General features: G+C 40.5%; 1 protein-coding gene across 1 annotated transcript in view; it reads right to left on the bottom strand.

Annotated features, from left to right (window-relative positions):
- Positions 1–8,684: 8,684 nt before the first annotated feature.
- Positions 8,685–24,713, bottom strand: part of LOC309615800 (guanylate cyclase soluble subunit beta-2-like) — a 92,296-nt gene continuing 76,267 nt past the window's right edge. The window contains 1 exon segment of the mRNA XM_082365776.1: positions 8,685–10,719. Within this exon segment, the coding sequence (XP_082221902.1) occupies positions 10,469–10,719 (251 nt within the window). The 3' untranslated portion in view covers positions 8,685–10,468.

Below are 24,713 nucleotides of genomic sequence, written 5' to 3'. Positions count from 1 at the left end.
TTTGAGTGTATGCCTGTTATTTTATGCAACTTTGCACATGGTAGCTATAGCAATATGGTTTTCAGTATACTGAGAGAAATATAACACAACTATCAGATAAACTACTACTTTTTAAAAGCCTTTAGTTTTTGGTAAATCTTTTGTTTAATGTATTTTCTGTTTTATGAGTACATGTTCTTTGCAGAAAATAGAGAAAAGTATAAAACAAAAATTATAATCTCCCGACATTTCATTACCTGGAGATAATATGGTGTGTTTTCTTCTATAATAATTTTTAAAGGAATTATAATAGTAATTTTATAACCTTTTTTCTTGACATTTCGTGAGCATTTTCCCAGTCTACTATTCTTCATAAATATACTTTTTTAATGACAGTAATTTTTAATTATTTGAGTATTTGATTGTTTAATGATCATAGCCCTATTTTGCACATTTGTATTACTTTTAAACATTTGCTATTGGAAGAATCAGATTCTATGTAAATATTTGTCCATATCTTTTATTGTTTTCTTAGAATGGAGTTTTAGATGTGGGCTTACTGATTCATAACTAAGTTTTTCAAATATATACTTTTGGGAATATATTTCACAGAAAGGTTATAGTATCTTGCACTCTAACAAATGATGGTATGAGTCCTTATCTTATTAGCTTTGAATAGTATCTTTGCAAATAAGTGGAAAAAAGGCGTGTTAGTGTGGTTTTAATTCACATTTTCCTGATTAACAATGTCGACTGAAAAAAAACCCCACACAACCTGAAAGTTGAGAGTTATGTTTTATTCGGGGAACTTACAGAGGACTATAGCCTGGGAGGCAGCCTCTCAGATAGCTCTGAGGAACTGTTGCAAAGAGGTAAGAGAGAAGCCAGGATATGTAGGAATTTTTGTTGAAAAAAAAACATGTAGTCAAACATCAAAAGATTACTGCTAATCATACACACACACAAAAAAGCCCAGACATCTCAAGTTAATGAGTTTAGTGCTTTTCTGGGTATGGGAAGATGCAAGAGTCTGGGCTCATTGAAATTACTCCTTTGATATACATCTGAACAGTCTAGGGCCAGTATTCTGTTTTTCTCCATCCTGAATTCCCCTCAGGGCGCACCGAGGTGGGGGGCAGGTGAGGGGGAGCTCTGCAGAGGCTGATGGCTTGATGGTGGGCAACATTTGTTGTTTTCTGAAATGGCAGGCAACGTTTTTTTGTCCACAGTAATAATATTGTTCATTTTTTCACATTTACCTATCATTTGCCATCTTATACAGAATTATCTGTTTATGCCCTTTGTTAAATTATTGGAGTATCAGTATTTTTCTTATTGATTCTAAAAAGTATTTTATAACTTAAAGACATTCATTTTTGTCCACTGTGTTCATTGTAATTTTTTTCCCTTGGTTTGTAATTATTTTCTCACCTATTTATTTTTTCCATTAGATTTGTAGGATCATTTTTACAGGTTCTAAGAGTAAATTCTAATGGATTTTACTGAGATTTTGTTAGACCCATAAATTATTTTGAGAAAAACACATCTTTACAAAAGTGAGTGTCCTTATTCAGGAATATGGTATTTGTCTATATTTACTAAAATCCTAATCATGCCTTTCGCTAACATTTGGTTCTTCATCTTCATGTAGGTTCTAGATACTTCTTTATAGGAGTATCTCTAGGTATTCTTGTTGCTATTAATGAAACCTTTTTTTTTTTTTCAGTTATATCTCCTAACTGGCTATTTTGTGGTAAAGTTTTACATTTTTATATGTCTATCCTTTAAATAACTAATTTACTAAACTATTAATCTAAATTTTTTTATTTTATTCATATTGGGTTTTCAATGCATAATAAGGTACATAATCTTACTTCGAAAAATTTGTGTGCAATTCTTTCTGATAGTTATAGCTCTTTTATTTCTTTTATATCATATTGCATGGGTAAGATAGAACAGTATTGAAGAATAATATGTAATAGTTATCTTTGCCTAATTTGTGATTTTATTAATGTGCGTTACCATCAGTTCTGACACTAGCTACTGTTAATGTGATAAAGAATATCTATCTTTGATATTTGCTTTTATACATAGTTTCCTTAAAGTTTTAATTAGTAATTGGTATTGGTTGTTATCAAATATCTTTTTGGCATCTCTTGTGCTGGTTGTAGAGTTTTTATCACAATTAAACCGTGCTTGAGTTCCTACACTAAACTACCTGGCAGTAGATAAAGGATAGCATCGTGGGTGCTCCCTATCTGGTTTAACCATTGTCAAATCTAGTTCTCAATTAGGTTTTCTAGGCTTTTATTTAGAATGTTTGCATCTATATTCGAAAGCAATATTGCTGTTAGGTCTTAGTGTTAGAATTCAGCTGGCTTTCAATCTTTTCCAATATTCTGGAAGGAATAATTTTGCATAAGAACATTCTATTTCTGGAAAATTTTAAAGAACGTCCATGGTAAAACTGTCTAGCACTGAGCCTTCTTTTGTTGTCTTCTTTAATCTGGAAAAATTTCTCACCTATTCCTTGTCTTATTTGACCTTGACATTTTGGAAGAGCATAGGCTGGTTATTTAGTCGAATGTTCCTCACTTTGAGTTTGCCTAATGTATCCTCTTGATTAGATCCAAGTTTTACCTTTTGGGCACCCACAGAAGTAATGCTGTGTCTTTCTTAGTGCCCCATGTCAAGAGTCACATGACCCAATACTAGGGATGTTAACTTTGATTGCTTGATTAAGGTGGTGTCCACCAGGTTTATCCACTGTAGAGTTATTATTTTTCTCTTTGTAATTAATAAGTGATTTGTGGGCAAATACTCTGGCACTTTTAAGTATCCTATTCCTCATTCAACATTCACTCACAAGTTTTAAAATAAAACTGATGTTTTTTCCAACTCCATCATTTCTTTTATATTTATTTATTTTACATTTATATTTATTTATTTTGGCATTTTTCTAGAAGGAAGGGCTTTCCCTTCTCTACTTATTTATTCATTTATGAGCTTATATCATCATGCACTTGAAGGTTATTTTATCCAGTGAGTTAAGTTACATTATCCTGTTCCTCATATTGTCCCAGAAGGGCCAGTAGGAGTCCCTTCAAGCTGGCTACTGTATCCTTTTGTTATGTTTCATTCATTTTTAAATACTTCATTACTTCTTCTGCAAGAGGGTATTCCAGGCTCTTCATGTATTTTCCCTGTCCAAGCCCTGGAATCAGCCTTTTTCCCAAGGAGCCAGGGTTCCTTTTAGAGGAGAATGGTATTTAGAAACCAAGATCCAGGCAAGAGGTGTGCTTGCTGCTACTACCGATCTATGTGTGTGGTTTTTGTAGATTTCCTTTATCGAACTGAGGAAGTTCTCTTCTCTTCAGTGAGAGTTTTAATCATGAATGGATATTGAATTTTGTCAAATAATTTTTCTTCATCTATTGAGATGATCATGCAGTTTTCCTTTAGTAAAGGAATATATTTTAATATGTGAAGTACAATGATCGATTTTTGAATGTTGAACTTCACATTCCTGGGATAAACTCACTTGGTCTTTTCATATATAGTATTGTGTTTTATTTCCTAATATTTTATTAACGATTTTTTTAATCTCTGTTCATGAAGGATATTGGTTTGTAGTTTTCCTTATTTGTAATGATTTTGTCTAGTTTTGGTATCAGAGTAAAGCTGGCTTTATTAAATGAGTTGGGAAATAGTCTCTCATCACCCATTTTCTGAAAGCGTTTTTGTGAGATTAGTATTGTTTTTTCTTTTTATGTTGGACAGAATTCACTAGTGAAGCCATTTGGGCCTGGAATTTTTTTTTTTCTGGGAAATTTTTTAGTTACTAGTTCAATTTCTATAATAGATGTAGAGCTATTCTAATTTTCTTCTTTTTCTTGTGCCAGTTTTAGTAATTTATGTCTTTCAAGAAATGTATCTATTTCATCTAGTTGTCAAATTTATTGGTATAACTTGTTTCTTATATATATATTTTTTTAATTAATTAATTAATTAATTTATTTATTTATTTTTGGCTGGGTTGGGTCTTCGTTTCTGTGCGAGGGCTTTCTCCAGTTGCGGCGAGTGGGGGCCACTCTTCATCATGGTGCACGGGCCTCTCACTGTCGCAGCCTCTTTTGTTGCGGGGCACAAGCTCCAGATGCGCAGGCTCAGTAGTTGTGGCTCACGGGCCCAGTTTGCTCCGCGGCATGTGGTATCTTCCCAGACCAGGGCTCGAACCCGTGTGCCCTGCATTGGCAGGCAGATTCTCAACCACTGCGCCACCAGGGAAGCCCTGTTTCTTATATTTTTATTATCCTTTTTATGTCTGTGAATCTGTAGTGATATTCCTTCTTTCATACCTGATTTGGTTATTTGTGTCTCTTTGTTTTCTTGATTATTTTCATCGAAGTTGGAAAATTTCTGGCCAGTATTTCTATAAATTTTCTGTTCTTCACCCACCCACCCCCTTTTCTCTTCACCTTCTTGGCTTCTGGGACTCCAGTTGCATGTATGCTAGAGTACTTGATGTCCCACAGGTCCTTTAATTTCTGTTCTTCTTCTTTATTTTCAATTTTACTTTGTCTTGTAGTGTTTCATTTTTCTATAACCTCAGTTAGTGAATTTTTATTCATATATTGGAATTTTCAGCTCCAGATGTTCCATTTGGCTCTTTTTTATATCTTTGCATTTCTCTCCTCATTGTGTTTTCCTTCAAATAGTTTGTTATAGTTAACAACAGCTGCTTAAATGTTCTTGTCTGCTAGTTCCAACATCTCTGACATTTCTGTGCCAATTTCTTTCTTTTCTTTTGTCTTTACTTTTTTATTTTGAAATAACTTTAGACTTATAGAAAAGTTGCAAAAACAGTAGAGAGTATACATATACCCTTCACTCAGCTTCCTCTAACCTTAACACCTTATATAACCAGTACAATTATCAAAGCCAGGGACTTTACAATAATACAATATTATTAACTAATCTACCCCCTTGTTTGAGTTTCACCTATTTTTACACTAATATTGTTTTTCTATTCCAGGGTCTAGTCCATCCTTCCACATTGCATTTAGTTAAGCATATCTCCTCTTTTTTGTAATGTGTCTCTCAGTCTTTCTTTATCTTTCAGTGACCTTGACACTTTGAGAGTACTGGTCAGTTGTTTTGTGAAATGCCCCTCCATTTTTGAGATACCTTGAAATTGTGCTAATATCCGGTTTCTCATGTGATCATTTCATAATACTAATAACTAACGATACTAATAACAACAAATACTGTCTAGCATTTATGTGCTTGGCACTGTTCTGAGCACTTTACATATAATAATTCATTTAATCCCCACAGCAGCTGTAGTTGTAAGGCAGGGTGCCATAGGAGCCAGGAGAGTGACACCCAACCCAAAGGGCAAAAGGATGAGAGAAAGGCTACTTAAACTCTTGAATTATCACCCCTGTTGAAGGTAAGCTACTTAACAGTAGGAACTCTGTACTATTCACCTTTGTGTCTTGCACAGAGTGTGCAGTTGGTAGATGTTGGTACACACTGGATAGGTTGGGTACAAATGTTGGATAGGTTGAGTATTCTAACCAGTGTCCTCACTAATTGAGACTTGACTTTTTTTCCCCAAGGGTCAAAGTCATGATCTTGATCTATCGTGGTCTTTCAAATTGTCTAAGCTATTACATGACCTTCTTGTTGGTCCTTGAATATGCCACGCTGTTCCCATATCAGTGCCTTTGCGTGACTTGTTTATCTTTTATATCCTTCCTCCGGATCTTCACATGATTTGTTCCATCATGTCATTTCAGACATCTCAAGCGTCATTTTTTCAGAGATGCAATTCCTCATTCCTCACTTGCCTCCAATCCTCCTCCATCTTCCTGCCTCACCCTCTTCACAGAACCTTGCCTGACTAGGTCACAGTTATGTCCACAGCACCTAACATGGGGCAGCACAGAGTAGGCCTTCTATAAAGGTATGAGGTAATCAATCGATCAATCAGTTAGTCTGTACCGGACAGCTCAGAAAAGTGTTCTGCAGTACAAAATAGGGTTCCTTGACATTTTATGGCTGAACTTTGGAATTCAGGTTTCATTCTGAGTGGTTTTCTGTGGTGCTTAGATTTGAAGTTTAAGAACATATTCATAAACTCACTCATAAACTCCTTGTATAGGCTTAATAGAAATAAATAGATATAATCTTTAATCTCTAGATAAAGGGCTGTGAATTTTCTTCTATCAGTTGATTAAACTTCACTTACTGTAGTCATTTTATCTGTGTCAGAACGTCTCAAGTTAGAATACATTGTTTATATCTGTGCTGTTAATAAATTTGCTTTTATATGGCATTTAAAGATTATTCATATAAAGCCCATAACCTAAATTATTGAAGTTTGAGAGTATATGTGGTCTATATACTCCTTGTCTTCACAGAAGCTTTTATTTTTTTCCAGCTTTATAGAGGTATAATTGACAAATTGTATATATTTAAAGTGTACAGTGTGGTGTTTTGATACACAAAGATTGTGAAATGATTACCATAACCAAGCTCATTAACATATTTGTCACCTCACATGTTTACCGTGTGTGTATGTGTGTGTGTGTGTGTGTGTGTGTGTGTGTATGTGTGATGAGAACACTGAAGATCTATTCTCTCAGCAAATTTCAAGTATACAATATAGTATTATTAACTATAGTCACTATACTGTACATTAGATTTCAGGAGCTTTAAATAGAGCTCACATCATGACTTAGCTATAGATTAAATGGGAATTTGTGAAATCATCAATTTTGTTTTCTTCCATATTTGAGTTTACCTTTGATGTCAAGATGAAGATACTAATCCTACTTGCAATGTGCAGTGTTAACTAGGAGTTGAATAGTAATTGAAGAATGAAAAACTAAAGGTGTTACACATGCCAAGTGCTATTTTGGGGAATAATATTAGGAACAAATCAATGTGGGCTTTATATATATACATGCACAATATACACAAATAGACACACATGTATATACACACACACTTATATACAAATAGATGAACATATACACATACGCACCCACAAACATATATACGTATATACACACATACACGTATATATCCTATCCTTCCTTCAAATTTAAAGAATTTCAAACTAGAGACTTTTTAGACTTTATTACACCAAACATTGGGGTACTGTACCTTAACTCAAATCCTTTGGCACTTTGCTTCTCTTACTTACATCATTTATCTTTTTGATTAATGTGCTGAGTTTGGGGAAAGCTTCAAAAGATTTCTGCAAACTCTAAAACCACTTGTGTACACACACAAGAGCCTCCATCATTTTCATCAAACCATTCGTATTTCTGAAACTGATCTCAGATTACCAACATTCTTTCCTTTTTTGTGCCTGGTTTATCTTCTATTTAAATTTTCCTTGTACTCTGGCTCTCAGGCTCTTTCATCTTCCAGGTTTGTGCTTCTCGGGTTCCGACTCCCAAAGAGATTCCCCTCCGTCAGGTTTAATGTGGATGTCAAGTGGGACTGTGTTTCATCCGCTCAGGTCTATTTTTAGTGTGCCGCTGTCCATTCCCACGCTCCCATTTCTCTTACTCGGGGCTTTGGAAGTGAGAAGCTGAAATGTACCCATTTACATTTACTGAATGTACAGTGTTTATACTGCATGCAAACTTATGACACTAACAGTAAACAGATGAAAATGAAGTGAAAGTGACCAACCATGTTTCAAACTAAACTAAAAAGTTTACTTTTAAAAAGTAAAATAATTGGTCTAAAAAAGCCAATTGATTTAAAGGAGCTGGATTTATACTTGGTTGGAGTCCTAATCCTGCCTGAACTCTGACCCATGGACAAACCACCAGCATGGCTGACCCACAGTGGTGTCTTCCGTGTGATGAGATGAGACTAGATCATTGGGTTGTTTGATGTCCTGCCCTGTGGTCACTGCTGCTTGGGGAGCCTCATCTCCTCCACCCCTGTGAGGCTATGCCCTTGATTAGCATCTGTCCTGTGCTCACCCCGCATCAGGCCCTCGTCTGAGCTCCTTGGGTGGATTATCTCATCTGTTTCACTGGGAGCAAATACACCAACATGTTCACTCTGGCTATTGTGTTCATGTTATATATTTGCCTCTTTTCTTCATTTCCCATAGATTACATTACTTTGCAGTGGAAAGAACTGCAAAGAGCATAATTCTTAGAAAGTAATAACAAAGACTGGCAAAGTGCCTTGCAAGTTTTAAGCACTTTTCCCATGAATTTATGTGTTTAAAATCCTTCCAGAAACTATGTGGCACAATTGGTATTATTTCCTCCATTTTACAGTTGAGAAGGGTGAGGTCATTTCATTTGCCCAACATCACACAGCTAGTAAATAACTGAGCCAGAACCTAAACTCAGGACTTCGGAGTGCCAGGTTCTCCGCACCAAATTAACTCCCTTCCCCAGAGGCCCTAACTTTGACTTGCGTTGCATCCTGGGAAGTCACCCCTTCCCCAGATTTGAAAGACAGCCTCTTCACATAGGTTAAGATTGACTTTCTCTGTTCTTCAATTTGATCTAACTTAACTAGCTGCCTTGTATCACGTATTTTTTCCCCAAACAGCCCTTTCTCCAGGACTAATCCAAATTTTGGAGATCTCCAGAGTTCGCTGCATCATACAGTTGAACCTCTTGGTGGAAGGCAAGGAGCTCTGAGTCTAGGAAGGCAAGTGAAAGGCTATTTGTTAGTGTCCTTGGAAGATGTCCACAGGCTTTGACCTCATCTGAATAAGGAAGAAATGATTAGATTCGTATACCTTGTGATACACAGATTTATACACTCCTCCAGTTTATATACTCCTCAGGGTCATTAGACTGATGAAAAGTACCTTATGTTTAATAGTACTTTACAGTTTTTACAGCAATCCTGTATCAGTAGTTAAATTAATCTTTACAACAACCTTCTAAGGTAGACTGGAAGGGGGCCGTATCCCTGTTTCATAGATGGTCCAAGTGAGGTCACCCAGACTGTGAGGGGCCAAGCCCGAGGCTGCCCTTCCACCCTCAAGCCCAGCCGTCTCTCTTTTTTGCCTCCCCAAGGTTCTTATCATTGTGTATGTAGCTTTATGGCCATTTATCCTCCAGTAGTCTGTTTTAATTGTGAATTTTATCCTAAGAAAGGAAAAATCAGATTTATTCTGTTTCATCTTCTTGCTCTATTCATAATGAATTCTGCAGGTCAATTTATCCTCAGCAGTGCTGAGCCAGAATTAAAGCAAAGCTTCTACTTAGCTATTGCATTTGCATGCCAAGTCTTTAATTCAGCTGTCAGCTTTTTAGCATTTACTGTACTTTTGTTAATAAATGTTATTTTGATGGTCTCACGCTAATCAAGCCTATTTGAGACAGGGAGGGGCGGAGGGAAGCACCGAATGTGATTTACAGAAGAATCAGAGCTTCTTCATGGATGTTAAGAGAATTGTTACCTTACACATGTGCTTTAATCAGAATGTGTAAAATTAAAGTTAGTCAAGTTATAAGTTCTTTCAAAAGAAAAAAGAAGCCAAGGAAGAAGCTTAGATTCATTTATTCTTTTACGAGCAGATACTGAGCACCTGCTTTGTGCCAAATTTTTTCTAGGCACTAGGAATGCAGCTGTCCACATGGCAAACAAAAATACCTGCCTTCGAGAAGTTTCTGCTCTAGCGGGGCGGCTAGATGGGGTGTGAGATATTGCCGGGGGCTGTGGAAGAAGCTGAGCAGGGAAGTGGACAGAGTTCTGGTGAGGCGGGTGGTTAGGGAAGGTCTAACCTCTGTCACATCTTATCCACTTATGGCATAGAAATCTGATTTCCATCAACTTTTTTTTTGATAACTTATAGCTCCAGAGTAAATTGTTTGACTTTGTGCTCAGTAAGAAACCAGCTTTCAATAATTACACTTGTTCCATGGCATTTTTCAGGAGGATATTAAGGACTACTACTTCCACCAGCAAGTCTATATTTATTTTTTATACATTGGATCTGCATAGGAAAAGAGAGGAAAACATGGTTTAAGAATTATTCACCTTAGAACTTTTTTTTCATTTGTTTCTTGTATTATCATTTTTTTTTTCTAAAATGAGGGTATCTATTCCCTGAGTTTGGGCAACCTTATTTTGTATTTCACTCCCTTTGAACACTGGAAGGAAAATGTGCATCTCACCCACCTCCAGGAGCCTAACATTAGCCCTAGAATGAGGTCACCCCAAGGGAAACCGCTTCCTTTGCCTGAGGGCTTCTCTTTTTTTTAAATTTATTTTATTTATTTATTTTTGGCTGCGTTGGGTCTTCGTTGCTGCGCACGGGCTTCCTGTAGTTGCAGCAAGCGGGGGCCACTCTTCGATGTGGTGTGCGAGCTTCTCACTGCAGTGGCTTCTCTTGTTGTGGACAGGCTTCAGTAGTTGTGGCATGTGGGCTCAGTAGTTGTGGCTTGCGGGCTCTAGAGCACAGGCTCAGTAGTTGTGGCGTGTTAGTTGCTCAACAGCATGTGGGATCTTCCCGGACCAGGGCTCGAACCCTTGTCCCCTGCATTGGCAGGTGGATTCTTAACCACTGTGCCACGAGGGGAAGTCCCAAAGGCTTCTCTCTGAAGCACAAATGCACAGCTGCTGATCTCAGGACTAACCCAACCAGCCTTGCTTTTCTGTTCTGGAAGGTGCAGATGGTCCTCGGGATTGCAGGTGACTGCTTCTCCTCACCAGGATACAACATGTGTTCTCCTTCTCTCCCTAGGTGGCAGCACAAAGACAGAAAAGGGACAAGTGACAACAGATCCACGCAAGGCTTGGCTGCTTCTCATGTGATTTAAGACACTCCCAGAGGGCTAAAACTTTTTCTTCTGCACTTCCTAGAAAATCACCGAATGCCAAAAGATGTATTTTAAAGGACTAACCAGGACTGTTTTATTTCTGTGATCAATACCGCTAGTCCCTTCAGGCAGCAGCAACTCCCCCTGGAGGTGACTGGCATGGAACTAGAAAGCACCCCTCGTGTGACTCTGCCCTGAGGAATTCAAGCCATGTCACCCCTCTGCCCCAGCCTACCCACCATAAAGGTATGGGTTTTTAACAGTCTAGTGCTTCGGATTTCAAAACACTGGGAGGAGAAGGCTCATTGTGAAAACCGGCTCATTTCTTAAGCTGGACCCTGTTGGCCTGCTGTTTTACTGGGGTTAGGACAGCACTTTTAGGTTTGCACGTGGTGACTATAAGTACTAGATTCCACACCAGAAGCTTTGACAGACCAAGTTTCTACCCTTATTAAAAAAAAGAAAAACGGGGAATTCCCGGGAGGTCCAGGAGGAGGACTCAGCACGTTCACTGCCATGGCAGGGGTTCAATCCCTGGTCAGGGAAACAGGATCCGCAAGCTGCGTGCTGCACCGCCCCCCAAAAAAAGAAAAAAGAAAGCCTGACCTTTCTTTACTCCTTATCACTTTGGCAGCTTCTACTTCATAACAATACCTGAACATGTGCATTTTATGGTCTGCCGGAGTTGTAAACATTGCTTCATTTTTAAAAGATTTGTCCAATGTGTGCATTATTATAATTATTTAGAGTGAGGGCATAAGATATGGGGGAAAGTTAGAAGTAGATGCCAAAAAGTAATTTAGCGGGGAATTCTGATGCGTAGTGAAGACGTGTAGGGGGCGGTGGGAGGTTCTGTGCAGACATGGCCAGGAGTTTGTGCTGACTCACCAGCTTGACCCGCAAGAGGATTCGGGTGGAAGCCGCTCGGGTGATCTTCGTGCCTCCAACAGGACCCCAAACCTTCTCTTTGGGAAATAATTTTGTTTCTGAGTCTCTAACTCCATCAGGTAAGTAGGTTCTGGAAAGTACTCTGTAATTTTTTACACACCTCCTCTCACACAGGGAAAGTTTCGTTAATCTGTAGGACCTTTAACACTCCTGCGCTTCTGTAGCTGACCGTGTGGTGTAGTTGCAGTGAATTCTTGTCTCCAAACACTCAGTTCTAGGAGTCAGTTGTGGAATTCGGGATGTAGCACAGGCTTCCAAGAGCGAGCGCTCCAGAGAAATTACCTGTTTGATCGCCAGGCCATGTGGGTAGGAATCGAGAGCCTGACACATAGGTGGGCATAACACCGTGGTGTGAAAATCGGGCTTTTTCTGCCTTCTCCTTGCACGATCCCAAATACTGTCCTTGGAGGTCAGTGGACATATATTTTGGCCCAGAGCAACTTCGGGGTGTGTTGTGTGTCTTTGAACAAATCGGTTCTCCTTTCAGGACCACATCTCAGGGTGGGAGAGACAACTGGCTTGATGCTGGCCCTTATCTCCCCTCCTCCTGGAAGACTCACCCCTGGGAAACCTGTGTGGGCACTGTGCTCCCACTTGTGTGAGGCTCCCCCAATTTGAGAAAGACTTGGTGGGACCGTTCTGTGTCTTCTCCTGGCTCCACTTCTCGGCTGTGTCTCGGCCCTCTGCCTCCCCTCCGCCACCCTCTCGGCACACACGCGCTCACACGCACACGCGTACTCACTGCCTCTGATTTCGTCCAGCCCTTGGTGGCCAAAGCCACTGGATACTGAGGACACCCAGGTCGTCACTGGAAGCCCTACTCTCTTACCTGTGCCCCAACCTCATATTCCACTGGCCTCTGAACTTTGAAGAACTACTAACATTTCAAATGCAGCACACCTAACATAACGAAAATTCATTATTGTTTTTTCTTTACACAAGTAAAGATGCTTCCTCCAAAAGTTAAAAAGAGAAAGCAAGAGCTGTTACCAGCCTCACCCCCACCCAGGCTCCTCTAGGAAATGTCTCCTTGGCCCCGAATAAGGTCCTTTTAGTTACCCGATTTCCAATATCCAGTTTCCTCTATCCTTCTTCTAGCTGGCAGCCCTATAGTCCGTTTTCATGCAACCAACTTCATTGTTTTATCTAAGAATCAAATCCTATTGATTCCTCCTTCAGAAATACCCCCCAGGACAGAAATGCTTCCCGGCGCTCTCACATAAGCCCCCTCCCTCCTGCAGCCGGCTGCCACCAAGCATCAGGTTTCCCACCCGAGTGTCAGCTGTCTTGAGGGCAGAGACCACGTGGCCCAGGTCTCGTCGCAGAGCTGAGTGTGTTTCGTGTGTTCCACGAAAGCACGTGAGTCATTGATGCACAAATAAAACGAGACGCTCCTTGTCTGTCAAATTGTCAGGAGCGCTCAGAGCTGGAGCAGTTGTGGGAAACGGGCACTGCTAAGGGGAATATAAAAAGGTACAACTTCTGGGGAGACTGGGTTGGAAACAAACGTCAGAAGCTTTAAATGTTTGCACTGCCTTTGCTTCAGCAATATCCACTGTTAGAAATACAGGCTTGGGAAATAATCATGAATGTGTGCAAAGCATTAGCTATAAGAGTATTCGTTGTGAGACTGTATAAATAGTGAATAATTGGGAAAAAAACTAAATTGGACAGCTGAGGGAAATTAGCTTTTAAAATTGGTGTTCAAAGTATAAGTAATTTCTCTCTCTTTTGTCTTTTTTTCTTTCTTCTTGTTTGTCTCCTTATGTTAGAAATTTTTATGACAAACATGTATTATTATTACATTAATACAAAAATAATAACCTTAAAAATACTTGGTTTATTTATACCATGAGTTCCTTAAAGTTTTTCTTTCAAGATTATTATTTTTAGTTTTTAAAATTAAGTTTCTTGCAGAAAGAACTGAGGTTTCACTATTGTGTGTTTAGTATTCAAGTGTATTCTTAGCAAATCTATAAGTAATCACATAATTGCTCTTCTTTCCTCAAACCTTTGACAGTTTCAGATCCCTGCCATTGCTTCCTTGGCTTCACTTACCCAGTCAAAACTATGTTTTGCTTTAAATTGTATGCATTTGACATGTACACAGACAGTGAAATTAATTAATTTTGCTTTGAAGATTTACTAAGAGCCCCAGAAATCATTGCAGATACACTGGGGTATTTCACAACCAGACTGAGAATTACTGTATCTGTCTACAAAACTGAGGTGAAGCAAAAAAACATGACTGATTAAAGAAAACACAGAAAATAACCTGACATTTGTTGCTACTCGCCCTTTTCTGGTTTTCTTCCCTAGCACACAGTAACCAAATTACTCAACTTCGAAGTAAGAACTGAAGTCCCTATCCCACCACCCCATACACATACCCACTGCTTCACTTCTGACTTCTCGGTGCTTTCTCACTGCTCTTAGGGTGAAGCCCCCCATCCTCCCTGTGGCCTGCAAGGCCTTGCCTGCCAGAGCTCCAACCCTTCCATCTCGGTTACAGACACACTACTTTTTAGATGCTTACTCTGGCTCCACGGCTGTTAGACCGGCTGTTTCTCACCTAGAAGGTTCTGCAAGCCCTTGCGAATTAACTAAGTTCTGATCTTCCTGAGTTGGCCATGGGAAGCCTTAGGGAGGCTCGGCTGACCTTCCAGGCCAGGTCAGACTCCCTGCAGCAGCTCTCCTGGCAGGCGGTACATCTCCTTCCTGCAGCTTTCACAGAGACGTGGTGATATCTGTACACATAATGATTAGACAAATGTTTCTCTCTCCAACTACACAGAACTTCAGGAAGGCAGAGACCATTTCAGCTTAGCATTTCTGCAGAAAAGAGGTCACATAGCAGGGCTGAGACCACCATCCTTGCCTGGTTGCAAGGTTGGCCCTTGGTTGATGTCTAGAACCTTGGCTTCTCACACTGAGATCCTCCGAGCGGCCCACTGTGCCCCCAGATGGCACAAACAATGTGGTGTATGCTGAACACCTGCTTTTCTACTGGGGCTCTGGAATTTGGGGACGTGCTGGCCAGGGGGTGCTCACGTGACCAGCCCCCAGTAAAGACCTCAAGCCGAAGTCTCCAATGGTCTCCCAGGCAGTCATTGCCTGCCTGCGGCCGCACTTGGCTGGGGGGTGCACTCTGTGTGACCCCTCTCGCCGGGGGTGGTGGGAACAAGCCTGAGGAAGCCTGCACCTGATTCCTCCCACTCTGCCTGCTTCTCTTCCCTTGCGATTCGCCTGCGCCCTTATCACACAGCTGTAATAAATCTTGGCCGTGAATACAACTGCATACAACTCCTGTGAGTCCTCACAGCGAATATTTGAATGGGAGAGCGGTATGGTCAACACACCATTGTATCCCCAGAACCCTGCACAGTATTTGACATTTCGTAAATGATTTACTACCTATTTTTTGAAAGGAAAATGAAAATGACCTCAGAGGACTAGGGCTAAGGCTATCCTGTGGAAATTCTCAAAAGAACTAAGAAATAGAACTTATCAACTACATTCTAATAACCCGAAGAATGTACATACTTCTAAAAAAGGCAGAATGAAATTGATTCAGGAAAGTTAGCAATGTCAGAGCCTGTCAGAATTTCTTTCTCACAAAGACGAATGTTCTGGATCTGTGACAGGGCTGGGGAGCCACGGACCAGGACCTGCACACGGGCCCCCCAAGGCGGTTTCCAGCTTTCCTGTCCCCTCCCTCCTTCACCACGTCTGTATACTGTCAGCCAATTGGATCAAGCAGAGTGACACTCAGTATTGGGAGCAGCGCAACTTTGGAATCGTCTGGAAGCCTTAAAAAAGACATGCTGGGACCCCACCCCTAGAGATTCTGATATAATTGGTGTGCTGTGTGGTCTGGGCACCAGGACTTCCATGTGCCGCCCCTCCTGATACCCTCACTCCCCTTCTTTTCCTCCCTCGCCCCATCTCCACCTTGACAATTGTATTTCCCAAGATCCAGGCTCCCACTCAAGGCCAATCTCTTCTTATTTTTTGGAAGACTTCTTAAAATTTCTGTTTTCTGCCAACAGGCAGGCACACTGATCAGAGGAAGAAATAACACCTTTTATCTCAACAGTACTGGAGGGGAGCCGCTAGGACAAGCAGGCAGAACTCAAAACCGTAAAAATCAGAGCCATTTCAGAGCGGGTCACGACTAAGAACATCCCGATGGTGCAAAGTCATTCCTGAGAATGTTGTTTTTAACAATGATCAGCCATCTACACCACCACTCGGCTGCCCCCTCCCCCATGCATGCTTCACTGACCTATAAAATGAAGTTAATTAATTTTATTTTGAATATTTGGTAAGAGCTCATTATCCTTGATGAGGGTGCGCATGTCATTTACTGCCTTTGGGAAGCACTCTACTCCAGGAAACGTAAACTCATCCGTCGCCAGTTTTCCACTCTTCTCTGGGGAAGACGGCCGACTCTGAGATGCATCAGCGTTAACTGGCAGAGCTGTGATTTCTCTCTTCTTTGTAGCACCCAGCAGGGCTGCTCAGGGAATCCAGTGGGTGATAAACTGGGTGAGGAGGGTTATCTAGGTCTTGAAAGTCAGCAGAGGAGTTTGACTTTGAAGTGGATGGAAGTGTAGGTTCTCAAACAGAAGAGAGGAGCCGTGAAAAGAGGGGGGGCTCTGTGGAGAAGGTGGGCCTGGGCCGGAATGATTGGATTTAGGCAGGTGTGGCCCCAAGCCAGGCCCAAAGGAGCAAAGAGCTCCTTTGGGAGCGCATGCACCTACTGTGCACCCACCTGCCCTTTGCTCAGAAGGAAAAGTGGAGCATTCCTGAGGCAGTGTCTGCTCTGGAGAATCCCTTTAGGGTATAATTACACTCTTCCTCTGCTTGGTGCTGTGGCCTAAAGGTGGCAGTGGAAATGCCAAGACAGGTTGTGGTTAGAACCTCTGCCCCTGGGAGAGTCCACAAAGGCTGGCTAACAGGCCTGGGTGGACGTGGCCTGTCCAGGGGCCCTGGGGTTGGGCAGGCCCAGGCAGGAGTGAAGTCAGGAGACCTCATTTACTCAGGTGCTAAGAATGGCGTCAACTTTCAAAGCCCTCAAGTCGGTTTTATGCTGGGCAGAGGTGACAAATCAGTTAATGGGCACTAATCATTTTGTGGCTCATTTATCTTCCCAGTGAATACTTTTCAACACAAGCATTTACATTTCCAAAGAATAAAGACTTGTAAAAAGGCTGGTGGAATTTATGGCTGCAGGAAACTGGCTCCCAGTTTGCTCTGCTGACAGGTTTATAAGGCCAAGGAAGTTCATAAGGTAAAATGAATTTCCAAGCAAATGAATTTTTCGGAAATGAATTTTTGACCTTTTTTAAAAAAAAACATATACCAAGGTTATTTGCATTGATTTCATTAGTGAACAATGAAAAGTGGTCAAAATGCAGTATATCTTATTTTTTTAAATGTGAACAAAAGCACCAATGGCTTTTTGTTTGTCTTGTTTTTAAGAAACGATCTGGGTAAAAGATTCCTTGGGTCTTCAAAGATATTTATTTGGTCTATTTTTTAAATGGATGATTTGTCTAAATAATTTTGTTAAAGTTAGTAAATATCCTGTCGTTTACAGTGTAGTTTCCGGAGCACTGGCCTGGCCAGGCGGAACGTGGTTACCGTAACACATAACAGCCTGAATCCGGTCATCAGGGAACTGAGAGCAGAGGGGGATCCAGTTATTTCGGTTGCATTCAGGATTAGAGACTAAATCAGTACATATTAAAAGTATTAAAAGGCCTGGGTTTTAAAAAATTGCCATGGAGATGGGAAGGAAGGCAGGAGGCAAGGGCCCTGGAGACTGGAGATGTTACCGCAGCCCATGCATGTCAGGCAGGACAGGCCTTCACACCTGCGAGAGTTGCTCCGGGAAGAACATTTGGCCCCAAAACCAGGAAGGCCAGGATTTCAGTCCTGGCTCTGCAATCCTGAATAAGTTATCTAACCCCTTGAACCCCCTATTACCATGCCTCTAAAATGGAGCAGTTAATAATACATGCTCCCAGGAGTATTAACATATGTAAAGTTCCTAGCCCAGAGCCAGGCCCTAGTAATTTTTCTCTACAAGTTAGTTCTTCACTAGACACTTCAGAGGCCCAAGCTGCTCCCCCATCCAAGCAGCCTTGAGCCTAGATTCCACTACCCGTGATTCGTTTCTTGGACTTAAACCTTGGGTTGTCCACGCTGTCTTAAGGCTTTAGAGAGCCTTTACCCCTCATTGGAGAAATGAGGTCCAGAAAGATAAGACGTCTTGCCCAAATGATAAACTAAGAAAATACCCTGAATACTTTAAATCTATAACCGGGGGTAATCACCAGTTAAATCCATTTCACCTGTAACCTGTCTTTACACATCAAGGTTGTTTTAATTGTTGCTGCAAAAGACCTGCACCTCATCCAAGAAGCAGGGAGCCTAAACAAGATGTTTGCCCGAGGTGTTTTCCAGAAACTTGGCATCACCTGTGTCTATTTGGAGCTGAGCGAGTTAAGGCTGGAAAGGACCACTGACCCTCCAACTGAGCATGCGCGAGTGTCCTCTAGGTGACCTTTTGATGTCAGAGGGCCGAGAACTCCACCCTCAGATCAGGCCAGGTGCCTCAGTTTTTGAATGTGCAGAGGCCTGTAGCTTAGTTACACCTGCACAGAATGACAATTACCCACCTTTTCCCAGTAACCTTTCTGTGAGCTCCCCACGCCCCAGACCGCCCTGCTGCTGTATGCTTTATCCTATAAATACCTGCGCCCCTTGCCTTCGGGGAGGTGAATCTGCGACGTCGTTGCTCGGATGCCTCTCTTTGCTGCAAGCCTCTGTGTCAGCATTTTGGCTTAGCTGAGCATCAGGGAAATGAGTCTGATTTGGCAACAAATCTACCTGAGTGTTCAAGATATCTATATGCTCTGGAAAGTGAAATCCCCTATCCTATTATTTTTCTTTAAAGGATTTTCAAAATTAGCTGCTTCAATCATTTAGGCTTTTCATGTCGAAATTTGAAATACTAATGTCTGCGTAGCTTTCTGGTTTAAGGTGAAGGTGGGAGGTCTGTCTTTTCTTCTTTGAAGTTGTAGAAAGCAAAAGGGAAATAAGAAATGAAGACTTAATTTCCATTTTCAGCAAAAAGCGGGAGTTAAAGCTGAAAATTACAAAACAGGTGGATGGGCTGGAAAAAGCAGGGGAGCATATAGGAGGGAGAGGAGAGGCCAGTACTTGACTGCAGAAATCAGGATGAGTCAGCAAAATGTATTCGTAAAAGAGATTAGGTGAGGAACAGAATCTAAGCCTCATGTTTACAACAGAGAGTCGATGTGCAAACAGGGCAGCAGAAACTCTCCTGGACCCAGTTTGGTTGTGGAAAGTAGAGGTGATGGGGTTTTAAAAAAATCACACACTTGCAGGGAACGCCCTACCTACAAGCAGCAGGGAAAAAGAGATGCTTTTTGAAAAACCCCACAGCTGCTTGTCATTATTGGTTGGGGGGAATATATCTATAACCAGCACAAGACCCTGGTTCATAATGAAAATTCCTGCTAGGCTGGGATGTGGCCTTGCAAGTATCTGGTCCAAGAAAAACTCACCTGCCTCAAAGGTGAGGCATCAAAAAGAACAAACCCAAGTTATTTCAAAGATACAAAACCAAAAAAGATCAGGAAAAATAAACAGCAGATAAAATGCTGCCAGAGAGCAGACAAAAACAGTAAGAAAAAAAAAGTATTTTTACTACCAACGTAAAATATTTAATGAAGCAGTTACCTCTACAAAGCCTGGGCACAAAGCAGAGACGCAGGAATCTATTTGGCAGTGATAACAGGACAACAAGAGACAACATGTGAGCTGACAGGGTCCAGGGTACAAATAGAAGGAAAAGAAAGAAACCAAAGAAACAGGGATGAATTGGAAGGAAAAAGAGACAACAATAAAAGCTTAAGGAGCTTAGAGGATCAAAATGAGAAAAACCAAGCAAAATTAAATGGATATGGGTATAAAAAAGATTTATTAAACAGGACACAAAGTGAGCATAATATTGATGCAAAAACCTGGTAATAATTGTACAACTGAAAAAACTTTACTGATGCAAAAAATGGAAACCAAAATCTTACCAAATAGACTCAAGAAACTCAAAAGAATAATACAGTGTGACAAAGCAGGGTTTACTCAATGCAAAGTGGTTCTGTTACCGAAAGTGGGCGTCCGGCTGCTCGCTGCTCAGAAGCCAATAAAGAGGCAACGTTTGTGGAAAGGAAAGTTTGCTTTATTTCAGAGGCCAGCGGCTGGTGGGGGGGAATTCCGGGCCAAAGGCCGACTCCCCCCACCTCCACTGACAACCAGTGGGCAAGAGCTTTTATAGACGGAACGGAGGGAGGGGGCTACCTATAGTGATAGAAACAGCACGGTCAGCTCTGACCATCATCTTGAAATTGGTCCTGCAGTGATCTGATCAGCGTCATCTTGATTGTTTCAAGTACAATTAGGCTTCAGTTCCAGGGTCAGTTTGTTCCCATTTCCTTGAGGCCAGTTCTCGGAATCGCGGCAGCCTATGTCATGGCTACAGTCTGGTCATCGTGTAGTTAACTTCTTCCACCTGGTGGGGTTACAGTATCTACAAGCCAGCTCACAGGATATGGCTCAGAATATGATCTAGAGCCCTTGAGAAGGAACTAAAGGTCCTTGACTTTGCTCCATGACTAAACTATTATTGTTTTGTCCTGTTTGACCGATTTTCTTTGTTTCTGCGTTTTCTCACTTCTCTGATGAAACTTAATCTTTGGCTAAAGTTTTTCTACAGACAAAAGGCAGGCTGAGGACACAGGGAAGGACCATAGGGTACTGCTCCATTTCAGTTCAATATTAGGAAGTCTAGTTAATGTGAATTCACCACATTAATGATCAAAGAAAAATATGTATCTCTTTAGATGCTTAAAAGTAAAATTCAATGTCCATTACTGATGTAAGAAATTCAGTGAATTAGGAACAGATGTGTACTTCCCTAACCAAACTGAAAGTCAACATTATGTTTAAAGGAGAAATACCAATAGCATTCCTATTAAAGGCAGGAATAAGATTTAAATGTTATAAACAGTTAGAAAAGAGAAATTAGATATACAAAAATTGAAGAGTAAAGTTATCATAATTTGTATACTTGGATAATCCAAAAGGATCATCTGAAGATTATGAAAAGATTTCAGTAAGGTGGCTTAATATAAAATCAACATTTTCAAAAGCTTTCATGCATTTAAACAACTTGTTAGAAGATGCAATGCAAAAAAAAGACCTTTTTACGCTTACAGTAACAACAAAAAAAAGCCAAGGTAACCAAGAATAAACCTAAGAAATGTTCCAGATCTATATGAAAATAAACTTTAAATTGATCCTAAAAGACACAAGAGCAGTCTTAAACAAATGCAAATATTCTTGAATAAAAGGAGTGAATTTTAAAAAGATGTCAAATCTCCCTGAATTAAATATCCCTGTGTTTAAATACTACCAAGATAATTTTGTAAGTAGCAACTATATGTATGCATCAGAACAAATTCCAAGTGGATCAAAAATTAAATGCTAAAAGTAATAGAAGAAATTTGGAAGACTTAAAATTCTTTATAGCAAAAATCAACATAAGCAAAGTTCAAAGACAAGTGGGGAAAAAAATATTTGTACCTCATCACAAAGAACTAATTTTCTAGAAACTGAGAAGTAAAAGGACAAGCCAATAGAAAAATGGGTGAGAAAATGGACACTTTAAATGAATGGAAATAAACCAGATTGCAAATGCATTTTTCCTTTGACTCAGTAATTTTAGTTCTGGGAACTTGAAACAGTATAAAAAAGATATACAGGCAAAATTATTCATTACATCTTTGGTTGAAATAACACAAGATTGGTAACAACCTGAATGCTCATCTATGAGGGGCTAATTAAATAAATCATGTGTACCTGAATAATGTGTTCAGGTTATCAGTTGCTATAGGACCTCAAAATAACAGAAGTCAGAACAACAATGTATTATTATCTCTCACTGCTCCGTGGGTTGATGGGGCTCAGCTGGGTGCTTCTCACTTAGGAATTCTCGTGGAGTTGCAGTCAGATCGTAGTTGGACTGGAATCACCTGAGGTCTCCACTGTTTTCCTTGCCCTGTCTGGGGTGTGGGCCAGCATGGCAGAAATAGCTGGGGACCAGCCGAGCATCTCTCTATGCAAGGTCTCTCCATGTGGCTAGCTTGGGCTACCTCACAGCATGGAGGTCTGAGGGGCGTCAGACTTCTCCCCAAGCACCTGGCCCCCCAGGGGGGAGTGTTCCCAGTGGCAGGAGGTGGGAACAGACAGCTTCATGCCTGACCTACCAACACAGCCTCACTTGCACTATATTCTGTTGGCCAAACAAATCACTAAGGCCACCACATATTCAAGAATCCATCTCTCAATGAGAAGAGAAGCAAAGAAATTGGGGCCATCTTTGACTTGCCACATAATGAAAGCATATGCAGTTATAAAAAAGAATGAGGATGGTCTCTACATTGACACAGAAAAACTCCCGGTTTTGTTGAGTGAAAAAAGCTAGGTGGAGAACACTGTAAAAAGTTTCTTTTGAGTAACACAGGAAGGAGTGGGGAATACAAACACTCATGTGTGTTTACTTCTATTTCAATAAAGAAAATATAAACAAAACAAAATACGATTTTGTCAATGAGAACAATGGGTGCACAGGTGTAGAGATAGGAGAAAGATATCTTAACGTATGCCTTTCTATATTATTTTGACTTTTGAAGTAAATTGACAAAGAAAATACTTGCATCTTAAAAAAAAATCCAAAGGTGCTCAACTTTGCTCCTTTCCTCAGAGCGTTGGAGCTACTTGGGGAAGGAATAAGGGGTCCTATTTTTACAATCCTATAGGCTTCCAAGGAATCTTCTGTTTCACCTCCACAATAGTTAAAATCAACCCAGAAAAATGGTCCATCAGTTATATGGTGAGTTACAGCTGGTAATATTGCCTACAAATTGTCATATTTGTGCTGGCCTGAGGGTATGGACAGGGGGTTTATTGTCCTTCATTGTCAAACCCAAACTACCATTTAAAATGCAATTTAAAATGTTGAAATTGTCCAAGTCGAATATAGCCAGGGGTGTGCTGGTTCATGAAAGCCAATTGTTAAATATGCAGGAGTTTTGCAAGCCATTTGTTAAACTATTGGTAGCTTAAAATCAACAGGACGGCTGATTCCAGTATATAAACAAATCAATTTCAGGTTGCAATGAGTGTTACGAATGAAAAACACAGGGAAGTGCGGCACAGAAGGAACTGGAGAGAGTACTCACTTATACCAGGCCATCAAGCAATGTGGCACATGAAAATAATAATAGATGTCATCAGTGAGACAGGATTTCCACCCTTTTTCTATTTTTGTAAGAAACCATACAGACATGGGTTGTATAAGAATTTTTTTTTTAAATAGTTAACATTTATTGCACAGTACATGTGCAAGGCACTATGTGCTTTGCAAGCATTATCTTGCTAATCATCATAACAACTTTTTGAGGTAGGCACTGTGATGGTTGCCATTCTACAGAGAGAAAATTGAGAGTCCAAAGGTGGAAAATGATTTGCACAAGCCAATAAGCAGCAGAGCCAGACTCCAAATCTGGTGGCTTGGCTCCAATGCCCACTCACTTAAACATCTTGCTGGAAGCCCATTACATTATTATTTGAAAAACTCAAACACATGAAGGAGAAAAATAAAGTCACCCATAATTCTAGTTCCTGAAGATGACCACTATTAACATTTTGATCTAGATCAGAGGCTTTCAACTGTTTCTCCACCCCGATCCACTTCTGTGACTCACTTCTGTGAGTAACTGTGGCTCAGTCTGAACAGATATTGTCAAGGGTATGAAGATTGAAATCTGAAAAATCCCACATGTGGTTTTTATATGGTCTGCTCACTGTCTCATTTTCTTTCTTTCAATAAAGGGCATGGTTTTTCAAAGTTCACATTGCCCATGATCAAGTGTAGAGAAGTTTGATATGTTTTCATTGGAATGGCTAATGGAAAGCTTTCCTGCATTGTTGCATCCCTACTGATTTATCGGTGCTCTCATTGGCCAGCAACTTGCTTTACTTCTCTGAAGATGCTAAGGTATTATGGAGCTATACACATACAGGCAGAGTCACGATACGATATATATGTTGCCTGAAAGCATGGTTAATATTCAAATACACACACACAAACACACATACACATGATTTTTTGGAAGAGCTGGGTCAAAATCAATTCTGATTTTGCCAATCACAATCACTTTGAGTCACAATCACAAGATTATAATAATATTTTCAAATGTGTTAAAGAGAAGAGAAAGGCAAAACCAATTCCTTTTTTTTTTAAAGAAATTCACGTTCTTTTATTTATTTATTTATTTATTTATTTATTTATTTATTTATTTATTTATTTATTTATTTATGACTGTGTTGGGTCTTCGTTTCTGTGCAAGGGCTTTCTCCAGTTGCGGCAAGTGGGGACCACTCTTCATCGCGGTGCGCGGGCCTCTCACCATCGCGGCCTCTCTTGTTGCGGAGCACAGGCTCCAGACGCGCAGGCTCAGCAATTGTGGCTCACGGGCCCAGTTGCTCCGCGGCATGTGGGATCTTCCCAGACCAGGGCTCGAACCCGTGTCCCCTGCATTGGCAGGCAGATTCTCAACCACTGCGCCACCAGGGAAGCCCCCCAATTCCTTTTTAATCAGAGGGTTTAATTTTTTTTCTATCATAAGTTGATGGCCACAAAGACTTTTGAATGGTTTTCTAAATGTATTTCAATATTTGGGAAGCTAAAATGACTAATGATTATATGCGTGAGTGTGTATTTCTGATGCTCATTAATCACAGGCAAATTAGTAGAAGCTCAGGTTCAATTAATAAATTATCCCTGCAAATTTGGGCATCTTGAACGTTCAC

Source organism: Balaenoptera borealis (assembly GCF_965194805.1).
Source record: "Balaenoptera borealis genome assembly, chromosome: 18".
NCBI classification, from domain to species: domain Eukaryota; kingdom Metazoa; phylum Chordata; class Mammalia; order Artiodactyla; family Balaenopteridae; genus Balaenoptera; species Balaenoptera borealis.
This window is presented reverse-complemented; position numbering and strand designations above follow the sequence as displayed.